At 42.8% G+C, this 27327-nt stretch overlaps 1 protein-coding gene across 1 annotated transcript; it reads right to left on the bottom strand.

The window, feature by feature from the left end:
• Positions 1-538: 538 nt before the first annotated feature.
• Positions 539-26974, bottom strand: LOC147633177 (agamous-like MADS-box protein MADS1). Its single transcript, XM_086805700.1, has 2 exons — positions 26628-26974; positions 539-656 (listed from the first exon to the last, which is right to left on the bottom strand). Exons 1-2 carry the CDS (start codon positions 26972-26974, stop codon positions 539-541), a joined length of 465 nt encoding a protein of 154 aa, XP_086661826.1.
• Between the last annotated feature and the right edge of the window lie 353 nt (positions 26975-27327).

Here is a 27327-nt window from a genome sequence, read left to right as displayed (position 1 = left end):
TTGAGTCATTTTTCTTGAATAACTTATAATTTGATAAGAACAAAGGTCTAGAACTAAGAGTAATCAAGTATTACTAACATCCACTACACTCCTCACACCTCCATACATGCACAAACTTTTGAAGATATGATTAACATAGGATTTTGGATAACACTTCCATATTTTAAATAAACTCCTTCCATGTTGCAAAAGTACATGAACTACTGCTCACACACTCTTGATGATTTTCCTTTCAAACAATAGGTAAACTTCTAAGGACAACATTATATGTATTAAGTAAGGGGGATGTTAACCTCATCCCAAGGGTTTATAGTTACACTCTTCTACACATGAGAGAAAGTGATAAGTGTTATATGTAATGGTAGTGCTTAACCTTGAGAGAAAGGTAAGTTCCCCTATGATAAGTTACATTATACTCTTCCTTAAATAGTCAATGTGTAGAGTTCTAGAAAGGGTAAGAAGGAGATATAACAAGTTCATATCAATGGGGAAAATATATATTTTATAATTTAATATACTTTATATTATGCTTGAAAACTCATAAAACATAATCACTTTGTGTAAGTGACATTTTGTGTACCTCAGTATTTGGCGCTATAACATTTCCACTCTTTATCCTTGAGCACATTTCATGTCTTTCAAATATCTTTTGCATCCTGTCAAAATAAAATTTTTAAATTTAATCTCTCTCTCTATCTCATAGCTATAGGCATACTTTAGGAGAAACTACTCTACTCCTTTCCCCTACCTCATTGAGGGGGAAAGGGCATGGAAGAAAAAGATACATTGCTATTTTGTAAATATCCAGAAGGCCTCCAACTTTGTTGCTTGATAGCCATTTCTAGATCAAGTAAAGGAGATTTAGTTCTCGTTAGACCCTATATCAAGTGACTCAAGGAGTTAAGAGGGAACCCATGGGACATTAGTACTACTGGAATTTCCTCTCTTACTCCATGATACATAGATGTTGTTTCATTATAAGTGGATAGTTTTTAGCAGTCAATCTTACATTTAGTATAGACAACATAAACCCAACCTTTAATTTAATTAGTTGATTTTAAATACATCTAAATGTATTGAAATCTTATACCTTACATGTTTCATCTTGATGATTATATGAATCTAAAGAATTGTTCTCTGTACTGATGACATTATAACAACCTTACTATAAGAAACAAATACATGCTTAGAGAAATCTCCATGGTTTTTCTTTGTTTCATGGAATCATTATGGAATCCAAGCCTTGATTCTCTTTGCTATTTTCTATTGAGAATCTAAGGTGCTAGGGATAGCCTTAGTAGAGTGTTGCACATAATGATAGAGATTAGAGAGAGATCAGATTAGGAAGGCTTAGAATAATCAAGATAATCCATGATTAAGAGATGTGGGCACACTAATAAGAGCACTCAACAATAATGTATTACAATAGCTTGTGTCAACCATAGAAAGTGAGAGGTTTCTAATATAGATAACCTCAAGCCAAATATCTTTAAAATGTGGAACTCTTATCCTTGCCATCTTTACACCATGTATTCACACCACACACTCTCCACTTTTACAAATATCTTGTCACACTCAACTTTAACATAAATAATTTCAACCACATAATTTAGCATATCATGTGTGCAAGTGTGTCTCTAAACACTCCCCTGAATCACATTAATTTGTGACACCACATTTTGTACTGCTCCCCCATGCTGTCACACTCCACAAATCTAAGAGCACTTTGTTTCTCTCACTAAAATTTCAACACCCCTCTTGGTGTTATATTTGCATACTCCCCTACTATGTTCACATGATTTTACCATGCCTCTCTCATGGATGCAACTCAACACACACATACATGCCTGTTTTGGGAAAAAAATGAGTTTAAGGCTCTTCATATCCTGGGTAGAGCACCCTCATACACATAGAAAGAAAATCGTGTGACACTCAAGAACACCATCAAATCTCAACATGACTATGACAACACCTCGTGTGTCTCTTAGACATGTTATGATGGGATACACATGGCCCCAATGTGGATTGCATGACCACCAAAAAACTAAGTATGCCTACCCTTGGGCACCTTTACACCAATGTGACTTTGCATGTATACTTTCATAGAATACATCATGCAAACTAGCCACAATTACACCAAGAATGAGTTGCTTGTAGGCTCCATGTGAATAACCCTTAGAGAGGTCCTTTTTACACCATATCTTTGAGGCTCTAAAGGTTTATCCCTTTTAATATGCTTTGAGACAAAAAAAAGATCTTATCTCAAATTATTATTGCTGGAGAGTGCCTCTATTTTTTGTGTACCTGCTTGTTGCTACATTCTTTAGTTCCTCAATTTTGACTCATGGTAGTGTGAGAAGTAGAAGTCAAAACAGCTTGCACAACAAAAGGTGTATAATTTGTTTCCCACTCAGCACAGTTTTGAGGCTCTAAGGATTTATCCCTTTAAATATGCTTTGATGCACACAAAAAAAGATCTTATCTCAAATTCTTTTTGGTGAAGAGTGCCTCTCTTTTTTGTGTACCTTGCTACATTCTTTAGCTACTGAAAGTTCAACTCATGGCAGTGTAAGAATTAGAAGTCAAACAGCTTGCACAACAAAAGGTGCATAATTTGTTTCTCACTCAGTAGTTTTGAGGATCTAAGGGTTTATCCCTTTTGATATGCTTTTGGCCACAAAAAAATGATCTTATCTCAAATTATTGTTGGAGATTGCCTCTCTTTTTTTTCATACCTACTTGTTGCTGCATTCTTTAGCTACTCAAGTTCAAGTAATGGTAGTGTAAGAAGCAGAAGGCAAAAAAACTTTCACGAGAAAAGGTGCATAATTTGTTTTCCACTTCATTGTTGAGGTTTTTTTAACTCTTTCAGTATCACTTGGACATCCTTGGAAAGATTAACAACTATGCTATTTTCCTATAAAGGCTAACTTCAATGAGACAAAACTTCTTCAAAGCTTTAGGCCTAAGCTGGCTCCTACTTGTCGTTCAGCACCTTATCCTGAAGCTCTGATACCCTGTTGCGAACCTAAGGTGCTGGGGATAGGCTTGGTAGAGTGTTGTACATAATGAGAGAGATTAGATTAGGGAGGCTCAAAATAATCAAGACAATCCATGATTAAGAGATGTGGACACCAATAAGCACACTCAACAATAATGTATTATGATAGCTTGTGTTAACCATACAAACTGAGAGGCTTTTAATATAGATAGCCTCGAGCCCAATATCTTTGACATTTGGCACTCTTATCCTTACTACATTCACACCATGTGTTCACACCACACACTCTCCACTCTTCCAACGATAGACGTAATTGCCTATATTTGACTCAATGAGATTCAATTCATGTCCATGTTTTAAGATCTCAACATCCAATTCCTCTTCCTTATTTAATAGATGTAAGATTATCCCTTGAGGTATCCCTTGAGGCAATTTGAGCTATAAACGTGGTTTATTTTAAGAATATTGGTAGTTTATCAACTCATGGAACATTAAATATTCTCAAAAAGCTATCTCACTTATTAAGAACAAGGTTTCTGAGATGTATCCTTATCCAATAAGTACTCCTCTTGTATGTCTTCAATCCAATCATTTTTCACCTCACTAATGCTTGAAACGGAGCATGCCCACATTCTTGAGAGTGTGACTGCTACTAAATTTTCTTTCCCCTTCATGTATGTGATCTCAAAATCATACCCTTGAAGTGTAGCCAACCACCTTCTTTGCTTGGGTGTGAGAGTGGCTTGAGACATAAAATACTTCAATAACCTATGATCACTCCTTACATAGAATCAACTACCGATAGAGATAATGATGTCATTTCTTGATTGCATACAATATGGCAATCATTTATTGTTTATATACGTGCATAGATATTTCCTTCTCATCAAGCTTCTAGCTTTCAAATGCAATGACACCATGATCTTGATAAAGAACAGTACCAATTTCCCTTCTGCACGGTAATCTTTCTTTTTCACCAAGAGTATGGAAGATGTAAATGGTGATTGACTTGGTTCAATCCATCTCATGTCCACTAGTTCCTTCACTTCCTTGGCTGCTTCATCTCTTTCCACCTTTGAGAGCCCATATGGTGGCTTGTTGACCAGTTTGGGATTTGATTCAAGAACTATAGGATGATCCACTTCTCTCCTAGGTGGTAGACTCTTAGGCATTTGAAACACATCCTTGAACTCTTCCAAGAATCTTGTCATGCCTTCATTTGAAACAAATTTCTCTTCCACATTTTCCTTCTCTTGACAAAGATGTAGTATGTACACACACCCCATTTCCTTGAGCTTCTTCTTAGGCTTGGTGTCATTGATCAAGGAGACCCTTGAGAAATAAGAACCATGCAATCTCGAGGGGTTCACGTAAAAATATGTAAGTATAGCATGTGAGTTCAAATGAAGGGGTTTTTAAATTCAAACGTATAAGGTAAATTTATAGAAATACATTTATAAAAGGTTTTTTTAATCTATTTTGAAAAAACCCCATAAGTCCATAAAGAAAAAGGGGTCATTTCATGAAAAATTTACAAGTAAGGGGTCTTTTAAATACCCTTTGAACACACATAATACATAGGGTTTCTTTGTAGTGCACCCCCTGAGCATGCAATACCTCTTTTTTCCCACACACAAAGCTCATGAATCCATGCTCTAAATTCATTGAGAAGGTCCCAAGTGTGGATATAAAAGCACATCCACAACACGAATTTCTCGCATTGCATCCTCATACTATAATTAAAATCTTCCACATCTTAAGACTTATGTCGATAGACGTAATTGCCTATATTTGACTCAATGAGAGTCAATTAATGTCCACATGCTAAGATCTCAACATCCAATTCCTCTTTATTATTTAATAGATGTAAGATTATCCCTTGAGATATCCCTTGAGAGGCGATTTGAGCTATAAACATGGTTTATTTTAAGAATATTGGAAGTTTATCATCTCATGGAACATTAAATATTCTCAAAAAGCATAAATTTTACATCCTTACAATCCATCATTAATCCACTAAGCACTTGTACCATATGCAAGTTGAACACAAGGCTTTGGGATGCAATTGAAGATTGCCCAATGAACTCTTGTTCACAAAGCTATGTGTACTACCACTATCCGGAAAGAACATGAGAAACTCTTCCATTGATCATAGCCTTAATCCTCAAAATCTTGGCACCCTTGTATCCCACATAAGCTTTTGAAATATACAAGTGAATGGGTGTGTGTGGGAATAAGCCCTTAGCAAGAGGCTATAAAAGAGAGTCTGTAATTGAGTGAGTAGGCGTGAAAAGGTGAGAGGTATCTACTGGGAGAGAATAGAGGGTAGCATGATAAGATCTAGGATGTGTGGAGATATTCTGGGAAAACTGAAGAGGTGGAGAGAAGCAAGCAAAAGAGGTGGAGTGAATCAAGGATAAGGTGTCTCCCCAGATGTAGGGGAGGTGGCATAAATCAAGGAACAAATCAGTGGAGCAGATCATGGACAAACTTGTATAAATTGAGGCATTGACCTAATGAGTAATTTGCTGGTTTTTGAGTATCCATGCCTACATTAAGCTATTAATTAATTACTCACTAATCTTATCTTAATCATCATCTAAGCACTTGATAATGATATTGATTCTTGCATTTGATCCACCATAGCTCATCATTTTGCTTGAATTTTAACATGGTATCAGAGCCTAGCTTAGGATCCATACAATTTTTGAGCTTATTTAGCTTTCTAATCATCGTATTAATTATAATTAAGAGATAATCTCATTTTTAGTCTATTTTTTAAACTAGTTTTTGTACCCCCAGCTAGTGGAGAAGCTCTCTCTCTCTCTCTCCAGCCATAAGAGTAGCCCAAACCCTCTCTAAACCACACTTGAGGAGACTCCCCACACTTCAGCCAGTCACCTCAAATCATCAAACTGCCACCAGAAGCTACTGCAATTCTCGATTTTGCCAACGCTTCATTTCTAAAGGAAAAAGTAGATCTACACTCACATAGAAGAAATCGGTCTATCTCTTGGTCCTAGGGGTTTTCAAGGGTTCTCTACATGCAGGTGATCTTAGATTTGTGAAATTTCTCAAGGAGAAGTGGCATCAAGCTCTGCATCAAATCTGCACAAGTGACTTTGGTAAAACAAAGATTAAGCATTCAATGTTTGGTCAAATCTTTTTTTCCTTGGCTTCATCCTCTACTAGACTAACTGCTATTGATGCCTTTGAAAGGAGTTGAGCTCATTTGAACTCTAATACCCAGGATCTGGCCTCCCCGCACACTATTTTTTGCGCACAACATAGGGGATTATTTTACTAATCAATGATTAATTAATACTAATCACTACATTTTGGTGTAATTGAGGGTTCAAATTTACCATTAGTATCTGATACAAATACTTATAACTTCATATTATAATTCAGATATGGTTTGATACTCCAACCATTCAGTACAAATTTGTTACCCTTGGCTTTATGTAATTTTTGGTGAATTTATGCTAATAAATCTCTAGTAATCATCATTTAACACCAGATTTGAGTTGTAAAAGGATAGAAACTACCCTTGAATCTTAAATTGGATCGAGGTAAGACCCCCTTCACATCATCATGAGCACGGCACAAGAAATAGCTTAATTTTAATGGGAAGGAGTAGTTTTATACAGGACAAACAAAGACTATGTATTTGCTCATGAGGAAACATTTGTGGGGGCTAGTTGAGGGAAGAAATGAATGCCTAGAGGTGATTGAGGAGAATGAGGGGAAGAGTAGGAATAAGAAATCATTAGGACTCTCATTGCACTCAGTTTAAATGATGAAGTCATTCACCACATCACAGGGATACAATGGACAAAAGATGTATGGGATGAACTCAATAAATTATTTGGCACTCAAGCAAAAAATGCAAAGATAAATCTACTAATGCAATTCTACAAACTTGATATAAAGGAAAGTGAACCTATAATCACACTTGAACAAATAGAAAAGCATTAAGCAATAACTGGCAGCCATTGGTAGGAAGATAGAGAATGATGAGGCACTAGCAGTGCTTGTGAAGAGTGTGGACAAAGGAGAATATGAAAACATTATGGCAACCTTAAAGAATGTACCTAAATTGAAGCTGCATGAGATAGAAGGAGCTCTACTAGAGCAAGAAACCAATGTCAAAGAGAAGAAAGGGGTGGACCCAACAACTAGAGAGAAAAAAGCATTCTTCACCCAAGGAGGATTCTCACGAGGAAAAAGACGAGGAAGAGGCAGGGGAAGAGGAAGGACCTTCACTTGCCACAACTGTGGGAAGCCAGGACACATGGTAAGAGATTGCTACGGCAAACCTAGTGAAGAATGATCAACATCCGCAAACTTCATGGAGACTCCATCAAATCATCTTTTGTGAGAGAGAAAGAGAGAGAAACTCCACAACCCAATGTAACTTGCCCCAACAGAGTAAAACCACCTCTGAGCCACCAATGATGTAGGCCATGTGGTAGATGTATGTGAGCACTTTAGTCAAAGTCAGGGGCACTTGTAGTAAGCCTTGAACACATAGAGAGAGAGTGTCAAGGACTATGAGTTAGGGACTTGAGGCACTGGTCGCGGGCTACCAAGTAAGAGGGAAACTTGGTATAGGGTCCAGGTGTACTACGATTATTCACTTGAGGGGAGGTGTTGAAATATACAAGTTAATGGGTGTGTGCGGGAACAAGCCCTTAGCAAGAGGCTGTAAAAGAGAGTCTATAAATGAGTGAGTAGCAGTGAAAAGGTGAGAGGTATCTACTGGGAGACGATAAAGGGTAGCATGATAAGATCTAGGATGTGTGGAGATATTCTGGGAAAAGTGACGAGGTGGAGAGAATCAAGAAAAAGAGCATGAGTGAATCAAGGATGAGGTGTCCCCCAGATGTAGGGGAGGTGGCATAAATCAAGGAAGAAATCAGTGGGTAAATCATGGACAAACTTGTATAAATTGAGGCATTGGCCTAATGAGTAATTTGTTGGTTTTTGAGTATCCATGCCTACATTAAGCTATCAATTAATTACTCACTGATCTTATCTTAATCATCATCTAATCACTTGCTAATGATATTGATTCTTGAATTTGATCCACCATAGATCATCACTTTCCTTGCATTTTAACATAAGCATCATAAGAAAGAGTGCACAACTTTGCATCATGCCTTGTTTCTCTTGTAACACACACGGCTACAGGATATCCATCATCATAGATGTCTTCATTTGATCCCCTCAAATCAAAAGGAAACTCTCGACATCAGGCTCATGATCCTCATCATCACCCAAAGAGTCAATGCACTCATCAAATATCTCCACTTCATCCTTGTGCACATCCTCTATAACTTTGGAGAGCACCATGTTGTGTGTCATATTCCTTACTTTACACGACTTTGGGTGCTCTTTGCTCCACTTTTCTCCACACTTGTAGCACAATCTCTTACTTTACATGACTTTGGGTGCTCTTTGCTTCACTTTTCTCCACACTTGTAGCACAAGCCCTTACTTCTCAAATCATTGATGCAATCCTCTTTAAAAAATTTACTTTTTTTAACCCCATTAGAAGCTTTCCTATCACTAATAGGTCCATTTGATGGTGCCCCACCAAATCTTAAATTGGTCTTTTCACTTCTACCATACACCGTAGGATACCTTGGAATAATGGTAGTGGTTGGAGAAGATTCCTTAGATGATGTCCATGATGGTGAAGAGGATACATCAACCTTATAAGTGCCCTTGTGAAAACCTTGGCTAGTATACATTTCTTCATAGTTCTCGGCCACAATACCATTTCTTGCTTGAAAATGATAGGCTTTTGAGCTTTCACATTAGCTCTAATGTTTGGTTTCAAACCCTTGATGTACTTGACAATCTTGAATTACTCACCAAATTCCTTCATACATAATATGAGCTTGACAAACTTGTGAGTGTATGTCCTTACACTCCTCGTTTGTTCTAAAGCATCCTATTTGCAAATGAGCTTGTCCTTTTGAAGTATAGAAGTGAAGATCTCTCTCATCTCTTCCTTGAAAGCCTCCCAATAAGTGACGACGCTACCATCACTTTGCAATTCTCACCATCAAGTATGGGCATAGCCTTCGAAATGTAGGGTGTCAAAAGTTGCCTTTGTCCTTCTCATTTCTTAGAGTGATCTTGAAATATATGTCTTATTTGTTGGCCCATTCTTTGAAATACTGATTGGTAAAATTAAATTTTTCTTTCGCTCCTTTGAATTCATCATTGTACCTTGGGTTAGTGTCCCTTTTGTTATCCTAATTCACATAGGCATTAGTTGGTGTTCTATCCCAAGTATCATTGGTAATCAATTCTTCAATTCATCACTCCTTTGCCTTTGCCATGCACAATTGGAGACACAAATTGGAGGAGGTACTTCGACCTTATGAAATTTCTTACCACAATAAAATCCACCTTTAATTTACTCTTACATCCTATCAAATCAATCCAACATGCCTTCAAGCATGTAAACTTTGCATAGCTTGCACAATAGCTTGCAAGTCATTTGAAGCATGTATATGATCAAAAGTAAAATTTGACAAAGATCCTCATGTAATGCTTCACCTTGCACTTGACCATACTTATCGATCACTTGGGTAACCCCACCGTAATTTTCACTTGTATTAACATGATCTTCCATTTCCCTTGGATCTTGAGATGCTTTTCTTGGCCTTTCTCTATTCTCCATGTTCATTTGCAGCTTTGGAAAGGTTGAAAAACACTAATTTAGATGTAAATGGCTCAAACAGATTCGGAATTCAATGTGCTATAGCTTGACATGTCCATAATGTTGAGACAAACACTTGTACCACTGTATATCTCAGTTTTGAAAATTTCTATATCTCTTTGTCTTGGGTTACATGCCACGTCCACTTTTCGGTATACTATTTAAACGAACTCCAAAGTTGACTTCTCAAAAAATTTAATCGCTAGGGTTTGACCAAGTCCCTGACCTCCAATTTGAATGCTCTGATAGCTTGATAAGTAGCCCTAAGTGTAAGGAACAAGATTCTAAGCTTAGTTTCAAATCAACAATTAGGTTTCCTATTGAATTAGGGTTTTCTAAAAAAACAATCAAAGAGAGATTTGGTGAGAATTTGTAATAAACATAGCATCCAAACCGCCAAACCTCATTCCCCAAAACATAATGCACCACTTTTACCTAATTCAACGAGTTTGTTATTAATTTATAAAAAATTTACCATAACCTTAAGGAATTTTCAACCAAATCGTAATCTCAAATCAGCTCAAAATACAATTAACCATATTGTCTTAGCCATCGCCATGAATTTTGTCACAATCTCAATCAATTGCCATATCCATTATCATGCACATAACCTTAATATTGGCCAATTGAATATAGTGTCAAAGAAGATGATGTTGGGGAGAAGAACTTTATGCTTTTCGATATACTAGCCAAGCCTTCTCACCCTTTACCAAATTCTGAAATCCGATAGCAAGGGTTGAGGCCAAGTCTTCACACTAATATACCTAATCCTCCATCTATTTGCTTTTCCAAGGCACTCACAAATAGACAGATTCAAGCCATGCTCCTCTTTGGTATGCCAAAGATACCCTGTCAATATACGAGATTCTACAAGCCTTTTTGAATTGAAATTTTTATGCAACTATGAGCTTGCAATCAAGTGTCTGAGAGTCCACTTATAATTGGCCTCTTCACCTATGAGACAAAGGTACTCTCTGAATATACTAGATTCTACAAGCCTTTTTGAATTTAAATTTGTATACAACTATGAGCTTGCAATTAGGTGTGTGAGAGTCCACTTATAACATAGACACTTATAATTGCATGATAACATAATCCATCTTAATACAAGATTTTAATGCGGATAGTGAGGCTTTCAAATGTAATCTCCAAATGATTGTTGGCCAAAATACAACTTCAATCACTTACCTTACGCATTGCTTAATAGATGTGTCTCGTCACATAAGCATATGACATGCCTTATGTTATTTTAATCAAGAATGATGAATGGCATCAATATTCATTCCATAATCATGTAGTGGTGTCCAATGCTTAACCCTCATGCAATGGATCCCGCAAGGCATGTAGATATGATAAAAGACAAGCCAAGAAGCTCAAATTCCATTCAAACTCCCAACCTTATGCATGAAGATGTGAGATTGATGTTTTCAAATGTGTAATGAAGCTGAATGGAGGTATACAAAGCTTAATAAGCTTGCATTTGAAGCAAAGCTATGTGGAATAACTCCATTCAAGCATGAACGAATACAAGAAACCCTGATTTTCATGAAAATTCCCAAAACTTGCAAGAGGAAATAACTATGATCACTATGCATATAATCCTTGGTTTAATGAATCATTAGTATTATTATTTCAAGATTATGGTAATGATAAATCTTAATCCTCATGAAAATCCCCAAACTTGATGCTATGGATGAGAAATGATATAGAACAAGCTTAGCACACATCAATAGAAAGTAATGTAATGCAAAAGCTACAATTATAACCCTTGAAAGAATTAATAAGGATTAGTGCATTAGTGAATCTTAATGCATAAACTTGAAGACAATAGGACTCCACCATTGAGGCATAATTGTTGAAAACCATTCAAAAAGATACAAACTAAACCTCAAGGTACCTTGTGTAGATCACTTACTGCTCCTGGTTGGAATCGCTGTATACAATCACCGATTTTCACCATTTTTTGCTCATCTTCATCTCCCAACCCAGCCACCAAACATATCAAAGTTTACATTGCCTACAAGGCTTAACAAACCCTAGCAAACCATGATCAAAACCCTAAAATGTAAGCGACTAAGTGAGTTGTAGCAGGCAACAAACGATTTTCTTTTTTTTTTCCATGTTGTTTTTAAATGATTTCACATCCCTTGTCCCCAAATGACTTCAAACTCCATCCACCATATTCATGGTGCCCATGGGGTACAAATTAGCCAAAACCTCATAAAAAATATCCAATTCTCAATTATTAGTTGCCTAGATTGCCTCCAAAGCCAACCATATCACCTAAATTCAGCATCTTCATTGGCCATAGCCTCCAAGCGTGAAGCATTTCCTTGTCGGAATCAATATTTCCAAGAAAATATTGAAGAAAATTATGATAAAAATCAAAAAACTAAAAAACATGAAGAAGATCAAAAACTTCAATAATCACACGTTTTTTTAACAATTCCTTTTTTTTTTGCAAAAAGTGAATTGAGATGAAGATGAAGATGGATCACAAGCTAGGGTTTGATATCACTACAAGAAATAGGGAAATTAGGTTTAGGGTTAGAGATAAACTCAAGTGGAGTACCACCATAGCCAACAGCTTGATGCAAGAAAGAAAGAAATTAGGGTTAGGGTTAGAGATGCCCTCAAGTGGAGTACCACACATATGCACTCAAGGGAGTACCACCATAGTCAAGGTCGTAGACTCAAAATTTATATTAAGGATTGTAAAAAAAAAAGTGTCCATCTCCCCTAGCTCACTTATATGGCCCACGTTGTGTTCACATGGCCTTGGGGTCCATTATTTATTTACATGTCCAGGCACCCATGGCTAATTACCCAGTTAATGTGTTTCCCTTCATTAAGAAGTGGAATTTTAGGATTGGAATTTTAATTAATGTAATAAGGGGACAAAATGATTCAACTTCATTAAAACACTTGGTAGTGTTTTCGACCTTGTTCACCAGCTTCGGCTAGGCTCCAAATGTATGAATAGGGGAATCATTGTATTACCGATTATAATTATAAAAAACATTACATTAGGCAAAAAAATTATGGTAATGTAAAAGTGAATTATACAATCATCATTTATGTGAAGAGATTAATTTGCATAAGTGGATTCTTCTCTATTGAGAGGAAACTTTATCACTCTCTGTGCCCATCTGTGCAATGTCATTGGAGAGAGATTAATGTGCAATGGTGGATTCTTCTCTATTGAGAAAACTTTATCACTCTCTGTGCCCATATGTGCAATGTCATTGGACGTGTAATAGAAAATGCAAGGTGATCTCTAGCTGCTAGAGACACCACAATCAGTCACCTGTGTGGAAAGATAGTTTCTTAAAATAAAAAACATGAAGAAGATCAAGAATCACACTTTTTTTTTAGAATTCCTTTTTTTGCAAAAAGTGAATTGAGATGAAGATGAAGATGTATCACAAGCTAGGCTTTGATATCACTATAAGAAATAGAGAAATTAGGTTTAGGCTTGGATATACAGTTAAGTGGAGAACCATGATAGCTAACAGCTTGATACAAGAAAGAGAGAAATTAGGGTTAGGGTTGAAGATGCCCTCAAGTTTAGTGTCCATCTCCCCTAGCTCACTTATGTGGCCCACATTCTGTTCACATGGCCTTGGGGTCCATTATTTATTTACATGTCCAGGCACCCATGGCTAATGGCCCAATTATTGTGTTTCCCTTCATTAAGAATTGGAATTTTAGGATTGGAATTTTAATTAATGTAATAAGGGGACAAAATGATTCAACTTCATTAAAACACTTGGTAGTGTTTTCGACCTTGTTCACCAGCTTGGGATGGGCTCTAAATGTATGAATAGGGGAATCATTGTATTACCAATTATAAGTATAAAAAACATTACATTTTTAATGTAAAAGGTGGTAGATTGTTTAATTGTACATGGAGAAGGTAAAAAACTATGGTAATGTAAAAGTGAATTATACAATCATCATTTTAACTAGTCTTTTTTCTTGTGATCATTCTATATGGATCATGAAGACGCTTGAAGGCTAAGTGATAAGTAAACAAAAGAGCACACTTTGATTTTGAACTTGATAAACTAAAAGTACATTTAGAAAAGTCTGAGCTCATTTTGGGGCCCTCTAAGAATTTCACATGAGAATATTCCTTTAAAAATGAGGGCATGGAAAATTTTCCGCAAACTAGCTCCAAATCTATCGGAGTTTGCATTTTCATAACCTACTCTCTGAGTGCTTTCCGATGATATATAGTATGATGGGGGTTGGACATGAGAAAGGAAAGGTACCGAGAAGATTCCTTTTTTCTTAATGTGGGTGAATATTTTGGGAGAAGAAAAGAACCTTCTTGGTACCTTTCCCTTCCCATGTCCAACCCCCATCATGCTATATATCATCGGCAAGCTCTCAGAGAGAAAGTTCTGAAAATGCAAACTCTGACAGATTTAGAGCTGATTTGTTGAAAATTTTTCATGTCCCCATTTTTAAAGGAATATTCTTATGTGATATCCTCAGAGGGTCTCAAAATGAGCTCAAACTTGCTCTAATGTGTAATGTGTACTATTAATGACCTTGGTTAATAAAGATATTTCATCTTCATCTTTGCAAGGTAGATCTTAACCTTGTTAGACATATAGAATGAAAAAAAATTATTATGATTTTGCAAAATATTTTTGAGACTAAGCTTTGATGTGAGCGAATAAATCATGGTATCAATTGACTCACCATTAGCTACATGCATATCCAAACTTTAGAACATTTAGGAATTGAAGTAAGAACTCTATTATCTATCCAGCTTAATGGAACTTTGGGTCTCCATTATCTATATGCATATCCAAACTTTAGAACATTTAGGAATTGAAGTAAGAACCGTATTATCTATCCAACTTAATGGAACTCTGGTTCTCCTTTATATCTTTGATAACCTAGCTCATATAAGCCCGAGGGGGTCACTCATAAATATGTAAGTGTAGCACGTGGGTTCTATAGAAGGGATTTTTAAAATCCCTTTTTTACACATTTTTTTACATAGAGAAGGGTACCATTTAAAGGGGACATTTACAGGTTGAATAGAAAAATGGTATGTTTTATTCATGAAAATTTCATAGATAAGGGATTTTTAAAATATGCCTTAAACGTACGTGATACAGAAGGTTTACTTACATTGAATCTCCTGAGCATATAAGTTGATTTTTATTACATTAATCATACATATATTTCCTACAAATAATATTTTGATAATGGTATCAAGAAAAGAATGTAATATCATGAAGAATCTCGATTATTACTTTTAAAAAATTTAAAAGAAATTTAAATTTTGGTTTATATTAAAAAGTTAAACTTTGAAAGGACTCGTAAAAAGTTCTATACTTTATCAAAGTAAGGATGAAAAATAAGGTAAGACTTAAAGTTTAGAGTGCAAGTTCCTAGTAGCCTCTAGTAACCATACATCTTTGATTTAAAATATTTATCAAAATAAGGCAAGACTTAAATCAGCAACCTATACATAGCAAAGACAATGAAGATGAATTGGTATGCTACTACAAAAGACTTCATTGGGGCTGATACATAAGAGCAGGTGATTGTGTAGAATACACCCCAACAATCACAGTCATTGAGTGGATCGAGAGAGACTTCATCACCTAGATTATGTGTGCAAGCTATGTAAAGCCTTATATGGCTTGAAGCAGGCATCGAGAGCATGACATGATAAGATTGCATAATATCTTATCACCATTAGCTTTCATATGGAAAATGCTAATCATTTACTCTATGTGAAAAAAAGTTATAAGACCGTTGTGGTTATCACACTATCTATGTGGCTGACGTGATTGTTGGGGATGACAATGAAGAGAAAGTTTAGAATATAAAAGGTCTCCTGAAGAAGAAGTTTGATATATGAAGGATTTGAGTGAGCCAAAATACTTTCTTGGCATTGAGATCATCAAGACATCTGAGGCCACAAAGATAGTATGCATTGTACATGTTGTCCAAACATGATATGGCTAGCTATAAGCCCATTTTTGTACCGTTTGATCAAAATGGTAAGCTGAGTGCAAATGTAGGTGAGTTTTTGGAGAATGACACTATGTATAAGAAGATAGTGGTCATGTTGATCTATATGATAATCCAGGCCATACATGAACTACATAGCTAGGCTAGAGAGCCAATTTATGTAACTTTCCCTCAAAATCCACATTTGTATAGTGTGAGGTCCACAATACATTATGTGACATCCACAATTGATTATGGTCTCTTGTATGAGAGGTTGGTATATAAAATTGTTGCACATATATGGATACGCTCATGCAGATTGGTTGGTAGCATCTTTGACATAATATCCACCAGCAAGCAAGTTAATATTTTCCTTTGGGAGTGGTGGTGTTACATGAAGCAACAAGAAGCATCCAAAAGTAGTAGAGAGGAAGATTATAGGGATGCTACGATGGCCAATAAGTCAATATTTTCCTTCGGGAGTGGTGGTGTTACATGAAGCATCCAACAATAGTAGAGAACTTTAGGTACGGTGTGGTACAGTACAGTGTGCCTATAAGTACGTAAAGTGTGCATCGAGATAAGTACTTTAAGTACGTTCACTGTTTTAAATAAATTCTATATATAATAAAAAACATATATTATAAACCATTCATAATTTGGCAACATTGGTACACAAAATTACGCAAAAAATAATTGAATTCAAACATCTATGCTCTATAAATGTCAAATGAGCTATGAGCATACAACATGAAGTCCTACTGAATCTGAAATCCTAGTACAAATGCCAATAGTCTTATGGCCACCACAAAATAATGACATCATACATGTCTGATCATAAATCATGAAAGTACAAGGCTAGCTGCTAGTAGCTACAAGGCTAGCTGCTAGAGTAGCTACAAGTTGAATATGTGACTAATCAATGGTCACTACTAAAAGAAATATTGATATGCTAACTACTAACTAGTAAGAGCGACCAATCATCGCCAAAAAAGTGGAAACTAGAAGTATTCCTAGAAGGCACGATCTGCTCCTGCGAGCTACGCCCATCCCCCCCTCCCATCTACCCTCCCCCCGCTGCCCCTCGCCGTCACGCGCCACCTTCTCCCCCTTGTCCCCCGCCTCTCCTTCGCATCTCTCCCCCGCCTCCTTCCTCGCCTCCTCCCCCACCATCTCCCCCCGCCTCCTTCCTCGCTTCCTCCCCCGCCATCTCTCCCCCCCCTCCTTCCTCGCTTCCTCCCCCGCCTTCTCTCCCTCGCGCCATCTCTCCCCCGCGCCATCTCTCCCCCCGCCATTTCTCCCCCCCGCCTTCTCCTCCGCTTCGCGGCTCTTCCCCCCGCTACTTCCTCGCCTCCCCCTCCGTGTAGCCCTTCCTCCCACCGCTAGCTCCCCCCCGCCTCAGCTCCCCCCTCCCCCCTCCCCCCTCCCCCCACCCCCCACTCCGCCCCCGCTATCCTCGCACCTTCCGCCTCTCCGTTTCCTCGTAGGGTTGTGTCCCTCCCGTTGGTGACCCCGGTTTTTGGCCTTTTCCCTCTAGAGGACTCCATGGAAGCCGCTCCAACTATCCCTGCCGATTCTGATCTCCGTCTGGAGTTCACAGCTGCAGATCAGCAGTTGTTTGTTTCCAGAGTGTCCGCTCTTGAGGCCTCCTCCTTGGTCTGCAAGATAGTGGGTAGCCGTCCGATGCGGAGAGAGCTTCGCAACCTTCTGCAAGGCAGCCTCGTTGGCGTGCCTGCCAACATCGTCAGTGTCAATTTTTTGGGACGTGGCTACTACCAGGTGGATTTCGAGTCCCCCCAGGCGGCTCAGACGGTGCTGGCTCGAAGCCCCATTGCCCTCCGCTCATCCCGGGCGTTCCTGGCGCGATGGACTCACAGTTTCGACCCCGCTTCTGACCCGCTAGCAGGCGCGACAGGTTTCCCCATCACTATCTGCTTTCCTGGACTCCGCAGGGAGTACTTGCCCCTCTTGTCATCCATTGGCAATGCGTTCCGGCAGGTGGTGGAGACGCCTCAGACAGTGGTCTCAGTGATAGCTCGGGCAGCAAGACTCCCGATCATTCGTGTTGTGTTTCCGTCACCGGAGTCCCTCCCGAAGACGATCCTCCTCCCCTATCTTTTTGGAGGACATCTGATACAGCGCGTGGAGTATTCGGGCCTCCCCGGCCAGTGCTACATCTGTCGGGAGATGGGCCACCTCGCACGCGCTTGTCCCTGCAAGGGGGCTCATCCTTCACGCTCTGCCGCCTCTGCACCCCCTTCAGGAGGCCAGAGGGGTGGTCATCCACCTCGGAGACCGGACATCCCTGGCTCGTCTCAGCAGGTGCCATCATCTCACGAACAGGCCCCGGCAGAGGATGCCGCGCAGTCCTAGGAGGCTGGCGGATGGCAGGAGGTTTGCCAGCGGAAAGGCCCGGCCCGCAGGGACCGTTGCAGACGCCAGCAGGCAGCACAGGCTGGCGGACAGGCGACCCCAGCTGGCATCCAGGCACCTACCCGCACTTATGCCCCAGTTAGGGATAGGCGGCCAGCAGGTCCCACCCCGATGGACGAGGATTCAGTCTCAGTGCCCGTTGAGGCCAACGGTGGAACCCCTCACGTGGAGACCCCGCTCTCGCCTCCCCTCGCGGGGGGCCCCACCCCCTCCATGGAGCAGATTCCTGAGGATCTCGGGCCGCACTCTGCGACCCCCGGTCCCTCTTCCCTTCACTCGGAGAGCACTCCTTCCTCCCTCCCCTCTCCCCCCCAGCCCCCCCCTCCCGCCTCCCCCGCCGGCGGCCCCCGGTCCCTCTTCCCTTCACTCGGAGAGCACTCCTTCCTCCCTCCCCTCTCCCCCCTAGCCCCCCCCTCCCGCCTCCCCCGGCGGCCCCCTGACACCTCTCCTCTGGCAGATGCCTCTCCACCCTGTCCTCGCTCTCCCCCCTCCTCTCCGCGAGCCTCCATCCCTCCTTCGGCCTCTCCAGGATACTCCTCCAGACCACCCACTGCCCCAGGGCAGCGCAGCTGGGTAGGTTAGAGCTCAGTTCAGCGGCTGTTCCACCGCCACTCCGGGCCGGTGGAGATGGCGATCATAGCTTCGCCCGCCACAGAGTTCTCTCCAGTCTCCCCTGGGGGGCCCCCGTGAGCGAGTGATGGGACTCCCAGTGGATTATGGTTTTTTCAGGTGTCTCCAGCTGGATGCTGGCCCGTTTGAGACACTGGTCGCGCCCTTGTGAGTTTGCGTGGTGTGCCATCCCTCTCGTTCTCCCTCAGTGGTGAGCAGCATGGTGGCCTTCTCCTTTCCTCTCAGTGTTGCCCCAGACACAGCATGGGATTGCAACTCTGTAGAGGAAGTTTTGTGTAATCAGATACTGGAGTTTTCTCACCACTTCAGTGACTTGGGGCTCACGGACCTATTGCAGACCCGATTACACTCAGCCCGCATGAGCTTGTTTGGCATAGGAGATTGGCGGGCGGACCCGGTCCACACCTCAGTTGAGGCGGTGCTACTGATTCTCCTCCACGCAGCCCCGAGGGTGCAGCCTACCTTTTGATACATATATGCAGAGGATTGGTCTCACACCTATGCCCTGGACAGGGCGAAGGCGGAGTGGGGCTGGACACAGAGACAGGTCACCCTCTTTTTGGAGACTCTCCGCACCCGGACAGACAGTGACTATTCTCCCTCCAAGCCGGCGCCCAAGACTCAGAGTGGAGGGCAGCTCATCCGGGCCGGCTGAGAGGGGTGAGCCAGTGGCGGCTGCTTCACTTGCCATAGCTCATCCATGAGGATCCTCTCATGGAACATCCAGGGTCTTGGTGGACCTTGCTGCTACATTGGTCGAGGCAGACTTTGCCAGGAGATCCAGAGGGCTCCCGTTGGAGGACCCATAGATATCCTTTTCATCCAGGAGCACCACCTTTCTGCCGGGCGTACTCGCACTTGTGGGAAGATCTTGCCAGGCAGGAGTCACACTTTTTGGTCACCGACATATGGCTCCCAGGGGGGAGTATGCATCTCAGTCAGCGAGCAGCTTCTATCCTAGGTTGTGGATTCTGGCACTCTGGTCCAGGGTCGAGCGCAGTGGATCATCCTTTGGGTTGGGGAAGACTGCATTGGCTTCCTCAACTTCTACGCCCCTAATGGGGCGACCGGGAGAGCCGAGTTCTAGAGCACCATTAGGCAGTCCCTCCCCATGGCAGACCATTGGTGCCTAGGGAGGGATTGCAACATGCTGGAGGATGTAGAGGACAGGATGGGGGGCAGTCAGGAGACCATTCATGGGCCGGAGCTCGCTGCCTAGGAGAAACTAGTGCTGCAGGTGAGAGGCCAGGATCCGTGGACTCTCTCGGAGTTTGGCAGGTTGCAGGGGAGTTTATCTTTCTCGCGCTCGGATAGACCGGCCGCAGGAGTTAACCTTTCCCGCTTCGACAGGTTTTACATTGATGAGTGGGCTTGCGATAGAGGTGGCACTGTGGGTATACTTGCAGGCTCCTCGTTTTCAGACCACTTTCCAGTGCTTCTCCAGATCGATGACCCTACGAGAGGAGAGCGAGGCCAGAGCGTCCAGATTCTAGATTGTCGCATAGAGGAGCCCGAGATTGCGACCAGAGTTGAACAGGTCTGGCAGGAGCTTCAGTTCAGGAGAGGATCGGCAGCTAGCAATCTTGACAGGGGTTTGGAGGAGATCAGTAGGATGCTCAGACAGGCTGCCCTGGACCGGCTGGAGGCTTTTAGAGAGCAGGAGAGGAGCCTTTGGAGGAGTCTAGCTTCCCTTTAGAGACTTCAGGAGACGGAGCCTACGAGCCCTTGGATTTTAGAGCAGATGGAGTCAGCTCGCACAGAGATCAGATCCATTCGAGGAGAGGAGGGTGGAGTTTCGATTCCATGCTCGGGCTTCTTTTTGGACACACGCTGGAGACAGAGTGACTCGAGACTTCTTTGAGGTGACAGAGCCTCGCTTCAGACGAGAGGGTCTCAGGCGTCTTCCGCAAGCTGATGGCCAGGTGGTGGTGGATCTCCCCAGGGTTCGGGCGATCGCCATAGATTTTTACAGGGATCTGCTCTTTGTTGAGCCAGCAGATGATAGGGTGAGAGAGGCTCAGGAGGCAGTCTAGAGCTTCACGAGACCGGTTGTGCCGGCCCATTTGCAGCACTCCCTTCTCTCCCCCTTCTCGGATACGGAACTAGAGGAGGCTCTTCAGGCACTTCCTCGGGGCAAATGCCTTGGTGAGGATGGTCTCTCAGTGGCTTTCTTCCATAGGTACTGGGGTCTCTTGCATAGGGGTTTCAGATTGGCATTCCAGGAGATCATGGAGTCGGGAGACATGCCGAACAACATGGCAGAGGGGTTGATTCACTTGATCCCTAAAGAGGGAGGAGACAGACTGGAGATTAGACAATGGAGACTGATCACCTTGCTAGGCACGGCCTACAAGGTCCTAGCTAAGGCGATCAGCAGGCGGCTTCAGCCTCACCTTCCGAACATCATCCACTCCACGCAGACAGGCTTCATCCACGATAGGAGCATCTTGGATAACATCTTCTCTTTCTGGGAGGCTACGGCTTTGGCTAGATTTCGGCAGGAGGATCTTGTAGTGCTCCTTCTCGACTTCGAGAAGGCATATGATCGGGTGGACTGGGCCTTCTTGGAAGGAACTATGGAGAGGATGAGCTTCCCTCCTCAGTGGATCCATGGGGTCTCTGCACTTTACACATCGGCCCATAGCCAGGTGCTGATACAGGGCATGCGCGGAGAGAGGTTCCAGCTCTCACGCTCGGTGCGGCAGGGGTGTCCCTTGGCGCCCTTTCTTTTTCTTTTTGTGGCGGAGGCCATGAGCACTTTCTTGATGGCAGAGGATACAGGTTTGCGGGGCCTCCAGCTCCCCATCCGCACCACGGAGGAGCTCGTAGACTCGGAGTTTGCGGATGACACTGCTGTCTATCTTCAGGGAGGGGAGGAGAACCTCCGCCGCTTCGCCTCAGCCATGGACAGGTTTTGCAGAGCTTCGGGCACTTTGATCAATTGGCACAAGTCGTGTGGGTTGTGGGTCAGTTCTGTGCCCCCCTGACTTGGAGGCTAGTTGATGGGTTTCAGTGGCTGCCCCCCGGCACTACAGTGCGCTATTTGGGATGCTATGTGGACATTGACATATCTCTGGAGCAGCAGATATCCCCCCTTCTTCTGAGCATTTGGAAGAAGCTTCAGTATTGGAGTACCGCTCGTTTTTGTCTGGCTGGCCGAGTGGTTGTGGCCAACCAGGTTTTGCTTGCTACCATGTGGTATATCACTTCCTGCTGGGCCTTCTCGCGGGCGTGTATTGGCCAGGTGCAGAGGCTCATCAGGAACTTTCTTTGGTCCGGTGTGGCGACGGGCGGCCTGCCAGGGCCAAGGTGGCATGGGCTGTGATCACCCAGCCGAGGGAGAGAGGCGGCCTGGGCATAGTTGATCCTATTTGTCAGAGCCGAGCTTTGCTTGGCAAGTTGGTGGTTCGTGGCCTCCTACCAGGCGCTGAGCCGTGGAAGGAGTTTCTTGTTTCTAGGATTCTCAGCCGCACTCCTTCTCTTAGCGGCCCTTGGACCCCCAGCATCAGGTGGATCTTTACAGAGCAGCGATCCAGAGGAGTGGGCCTTGGCTTTGAGGAGCGTTTTGCAGCTAGCCTTCTGAGGGCCTGGGAGCATCTGAGGCCGTCACTCTTCCAGACTCCATCGGGCACCGATGAGGAGCGCCTGAGGTAGCCATTGATCTGGAACCCCTTGATCCGACTTCCCAGTGGTCATATGGTTGGATCGCAATCTCACGTGTCATGGGGCCCGTTGAGCTCCGGCCCAGCCCAGTCCCTAGACGACTAGATATGTTTTCAGTAGTAGCTGCCTCCAGAGGCTCAGGAGAGGAGACTCAGCGGGATGAGGGGCAGAGAGTTGGAGGCAGGACATTGAGGCGGCCATCCCCTGGGAGTGGCGGACTCCAGTACAGGACCCTCCACCTCCACAGTGGATGGGCGTCTTTACTCGGCATGAGATCCTTCTAGCGGTCTGTGGCTCAGCAGAGAGAGTCGCCCCACTCACCTTCGAGGTGGGAGAGGGAGGCCAGCTTCAGAGGACCGACTAGATTTGGATGAGTTTCAGGGTTGTATCTTTCAGAGGGTGCGGGTGGTCAGCTTTCATCAGAGACAGTGGCATGTAGACCCCTCACCGGCCTCGATAGGGGAGGACTATTCTTAGAGATTATGGGCTTGGGACAGCAGGCCTCTTATTCGCCTTCAGTGGGATCCAGGCGAGTGGCTTTGGCGAGATCCCTACTCGGCCCCTACCAGCCCAGGCACCCCCTTTTTTCAGTACAGAGCGAGGCTGGGGCGGCGGATCCAGAGGCACAGGACAGCGGGCACCCCGGCAGCGGCCGAGCATTGGCGGCGATAGGGGCTCTCCCATGCCTTCCTTAGGGACTTCTGGTAGCGCCTTTGGGCCAGCTTCCGGCCCCGGAAGGTGACGCTTTTTATCTGGCTTACAGCGCATAGAGGACTGGCTGTGGGGGCTTGGCTAGCTTTTGGCAGACACCCAGCATCCTGCCCTCGGTGCGGCCATGCACAAGAGTCGCAACGGCACTGCTTATGGGATTGCCCATAGGCACAACAGGTCTGGCAGTGCGCTCTCAGGATGGTTTTTACAGGCTGGCCAGGTGAGATGATGGCGACGTGGGGTGCGGTGGCTTGGGCCACGGACAGCGGCCTGGCCCTTGGATACGAGGACGTCCCTGGTAGTGTGACCATCCAGGTCTCTGACAAGGCGATGGCGGTGGTTTCGACGCCAGACTTCTCTTCGGCAGTCTCCCAGGAGGGGGACGGGCACAGATGGGAGATGATCAGCAGCATGACGGCTTGGCACATATGGAGAGCCCGATGCAGGGAGGCCATAGACCACCAGGCGACTCCACTGGTAGAGGTCATACAGGCCCTCTGGGTGGACATCATTCACACCCACTGGGGGAATTTTCAGGGCGACTCGGATCGCATGAGAGGTCGCCGCAAGGCGTTCCTCGGCACTTGGCAGCCTGGCCCTTTCCTCATCGCGAGGGGCGAGGATTTCACTTGGCACTACAGGCCTCCAGGTTGGCTCTTCTCACCTCTCGCATGTACTACTAGGTAGCCCCCCCCAGAGAGCGGCCAGCCGGGGGTGGAGCTCCGGTGTTCATGGTGTTTATTATCCCTCCTTGTGAGGTGAGCTTTGTAGCCTTATGGCATTTTCTCATTAACTAATAGAAGGATCGTTTTTCCAAAAAAAAAAGAGCGACCAATCACCACAAGGATACTGGCTAATAAATCAAGTCTCATGAGTCACCACTCACTCATCATCATCTAAAACTAAAGATGAGGATGATGAGTAGTCTCCGTCCGCCGTGAGGAGATTCCCATCAAAATCATATAGTGGCTCCTCTCGCTTCACCACATCACCTGGTACATCCGTGCCAGGTATCTCCTCAACAATGGTAGAAGGTCCAGGTCTCTCCTCTGGAAGAGTCAACAGTTAGTGCTCTGAATCACCTCTACAGGTTGCTCTAGTGGCTCTCCCTCTTGAATGTGCACCAAGAGTGTCATGTACAAGACATGCACTGGCTAATGCCAAAGCTAATTTTGAAAAGGCAACAAATAAAAGAACTAGACTTGAATCTGATTTTGGAGAATTTGTTGTTGTTGATATGGGCATGTGACTTTTGGACGACAATGGGATGTTGTTGGCCCGCGCATGAAAGCTTTGAAGACCTCTCGGCCTCAGTATTTGAGGAAATACTTTGTTTGGGACCTAGCCAACTAGCAGTCGGCTAGTCTACTAGGACTTCAAGGTTTTGAATACTTGTCTTTGTCCTTGTTTTCATACTGGTTCTACGAGCTTGCTATGCTTCAAAAGCTATGGTAATATGCTGAATCACGATCATCATCAAATCAATGACTCTATTGACGATGACAAATAGGATTTTTGTGCTCCTTTGCCTCCATGCCAAAGCAAGAGAGGGATTTGACACTCTGGTTTGTAGTGGATTTGCCAATGTGGCATGATTTTTACTAGATCTACTAGATCTTGAGTAGACTTTTCTTTGCATAAACCCATCTTATGGTTTTCTACAGCTTATAGGAATCAATAATAAGACTAATCTTGAACTTCTAGAGAAATTAGCTTGTCTCATTCAACTATCCATGATCGCATGGTGGAGGTATGAACAATTTTGTTATTGAAAGTTCAGACATTTCTCTAGATATGTCTACAAAACTTCCAGAAAAAACTTTTCCTAGAGCTTACACCAAGTAAGAAAAAAAAAATAGCAGTAGAAATGAGAACTTTGCAATACAAAGCATTGAATTGCAAGATGAAGTAGAGAATAATGCTTAGTGTCCCACAGCTTATGCTCCTCCTCTTTAGGCTCAGATTTGTGGGTTCTTAGGGTCCCAATCATCCAGTCAGATAAGTCTTTCCAAACTTGATAAATTCATTGTAAAAGAGAACCTATTGTTGAGACTTGGACTTTTAAAGGATAATAAGGTTGTGAAGCATGCTATGTCCTTCGTGTAATATTCCTGCTCAATTAGCTCATACATGTTGAGATATTGAGATCAACTAGTGCTTTGGATATTGATGAGCCACCTAGGTGATAGTTTTTACACTTCTACCATTCTCATGGTCACATACCAAAGTAGTTATTGGAAAGAATTAAGTATTTGAAGAGTATATGAAGTTCTTTTTAAAATTTAAGTTTTATCCAAAATGGCTACTATCAAGTAAACTGATTCATATTTTTTGGACTTTTTCCTAATCAAGAACTTGCATTGAAAGCTACCTTTAAGCATAAGAAAGCCAAGTTAGGAATTCGCTTGTGATAGTACTACTTATAAAGGGTAGTCAAATGATATACCTTAGACTCAAGTGTTTTTTACTCTAGCTCCTTAAAATATCAAAGTTAAAGTGCTCCTCAACATATGAATCTTGTTTGTTAAAAAAGGTAAATTTGTAATCTTACTCAAGGGCAAGGTATTTCTTTGATATGCCCAATTTATTTTGTAGCCTTTTGGTATGATTACTAGGTAGACACACACTTAACTAGAATTTTAGAGCCATTGGTATAAGTGATACTAATGTATCCACGAGGTTATCCTACAATTTAGCACACGCATCACAAGGATGGGTAGCCATTGTTATTGCGTTTGAGAGTCCTTGATGGAAATTTAAAGACCTTCGATCTTTGCATTGACTCTATCATTGCCTCTATGAATCTTGTAGAGCCTTTACAGCTATGCCTTTAGATAAATAAGGAGATATGCCTTTGGAAGATCCTTACATAGGTAAAGAGAAAGGCAACTTTAGAGCCATGTCTAGAGTGGAGATACTTCTTTAAACAACGATGACTACATTAACCAAGAAGGTGGGAAAAAACGGCCAATTTTTAAATCAATCCCTAGCAAAGCACATGAAGGTAAGGTATATTGTGATAATCATGACAGGAAGGATGATCTGGAGAACTAGCTAATGATTAGTTTGTCTTCCTCTGTACATCTTTTGTACACACCCTCTTCAAATGAAAAGCCGTCTTGATCTTCTTTCCTCATGGGTTCGATTCAGTCATATTCTAATACACATAAATACATACATACATGTAAGTAGTTAGTATGTATGTAAATACATGTATATAATATAAATACACATACATGCATGTGTGCAGTCATGCAAGATGCATTATATCAATGAAAAAAATGAGCATATATACATGTATACGCGTGGGATGTGCACGTGTGCGTGGGTGCTTGCAGCACGTGTGCGTGGGTGCTTGCACACACATATGACGATTACGCATCACTGAAAACACTATACATTCAGGATCGCCCTAGCAGCGCAGTGAGACGCCTTCAAGAATATATGAGAAGCTTCAATTTGCAGAAATTGTACCTGGAGCTTGCGTATTCGAAGAGTTTGCCGGTGGCGGAGAAGATGATGAGGCCGATCTCGGCATCGCAAAGAACAGACAGCTCGTAAGCTTTCTTGAGGAGCCCATTCCTACGCTTGCAGAAGGTGACCTGGCGGCTGGTGGTGTTATGGATTCGTCTGATCTGGATCTTGCCGCGAGGGCCGACAGCAGCAGGAGCTGGGGCGGGCACATTAATCTTATGCTGCAGCAGGTCCAGGCAACCGTCGTCGTCGTCGTGGTTTGTGTACTGGGTCTCCGCGTGATCGCGCTCTTGTGCTTGCACTGCTTGAGAAACTGTTGCGTGGGCATTCTTCTTAGCGGCTGCCATTCTTCTTAGCTGTAACGTGAACAGGGAGAAATTATATCCCGAGAAGATACAGGCTATGCTACCTATCTACTTATATCTCAAGAAGATGAGAAGAACAAACCTAACAAGCCAGGAACGATCTCCACACATTAACAAGCCAGGAACGATCTCCACACATCTCCACAGGAAAAACAAATTAAGCCTCGCGCATTATTGTAGCACCGCTTCTTTTTTTATTATAACAAAATTAAAGAACGCTCTCCTCTCTGAAATAAAAGAAAGATCCTGTTTTACCCTGTTTTGGCCTGGAGAGAGAAAATGTCTAGAGGGAGGTAATTCAAAATTGAGTTATTTCTGGATATAAAAATCCTCCT

Source organism: Cibotium barometz, chromosome 12 (assembly GCF_041138505.1).
Source record: "Cibotium barometz isolate CiBa-2024 chromosome 12, ASM4113850v1, whole genome shotgun sequence".
NCBI lineage: Eukaryota > Viridiplantae > Streptophyta > Polypodiopsida > Cyatheales > Cibotiaceae > Cibotium > Cibotium barometz.
The sequence above is the reverse complement of the archived record's forward strand: the minus strand, read 5'-3'. Positions and strand labels throughout refer to the sequence as shown.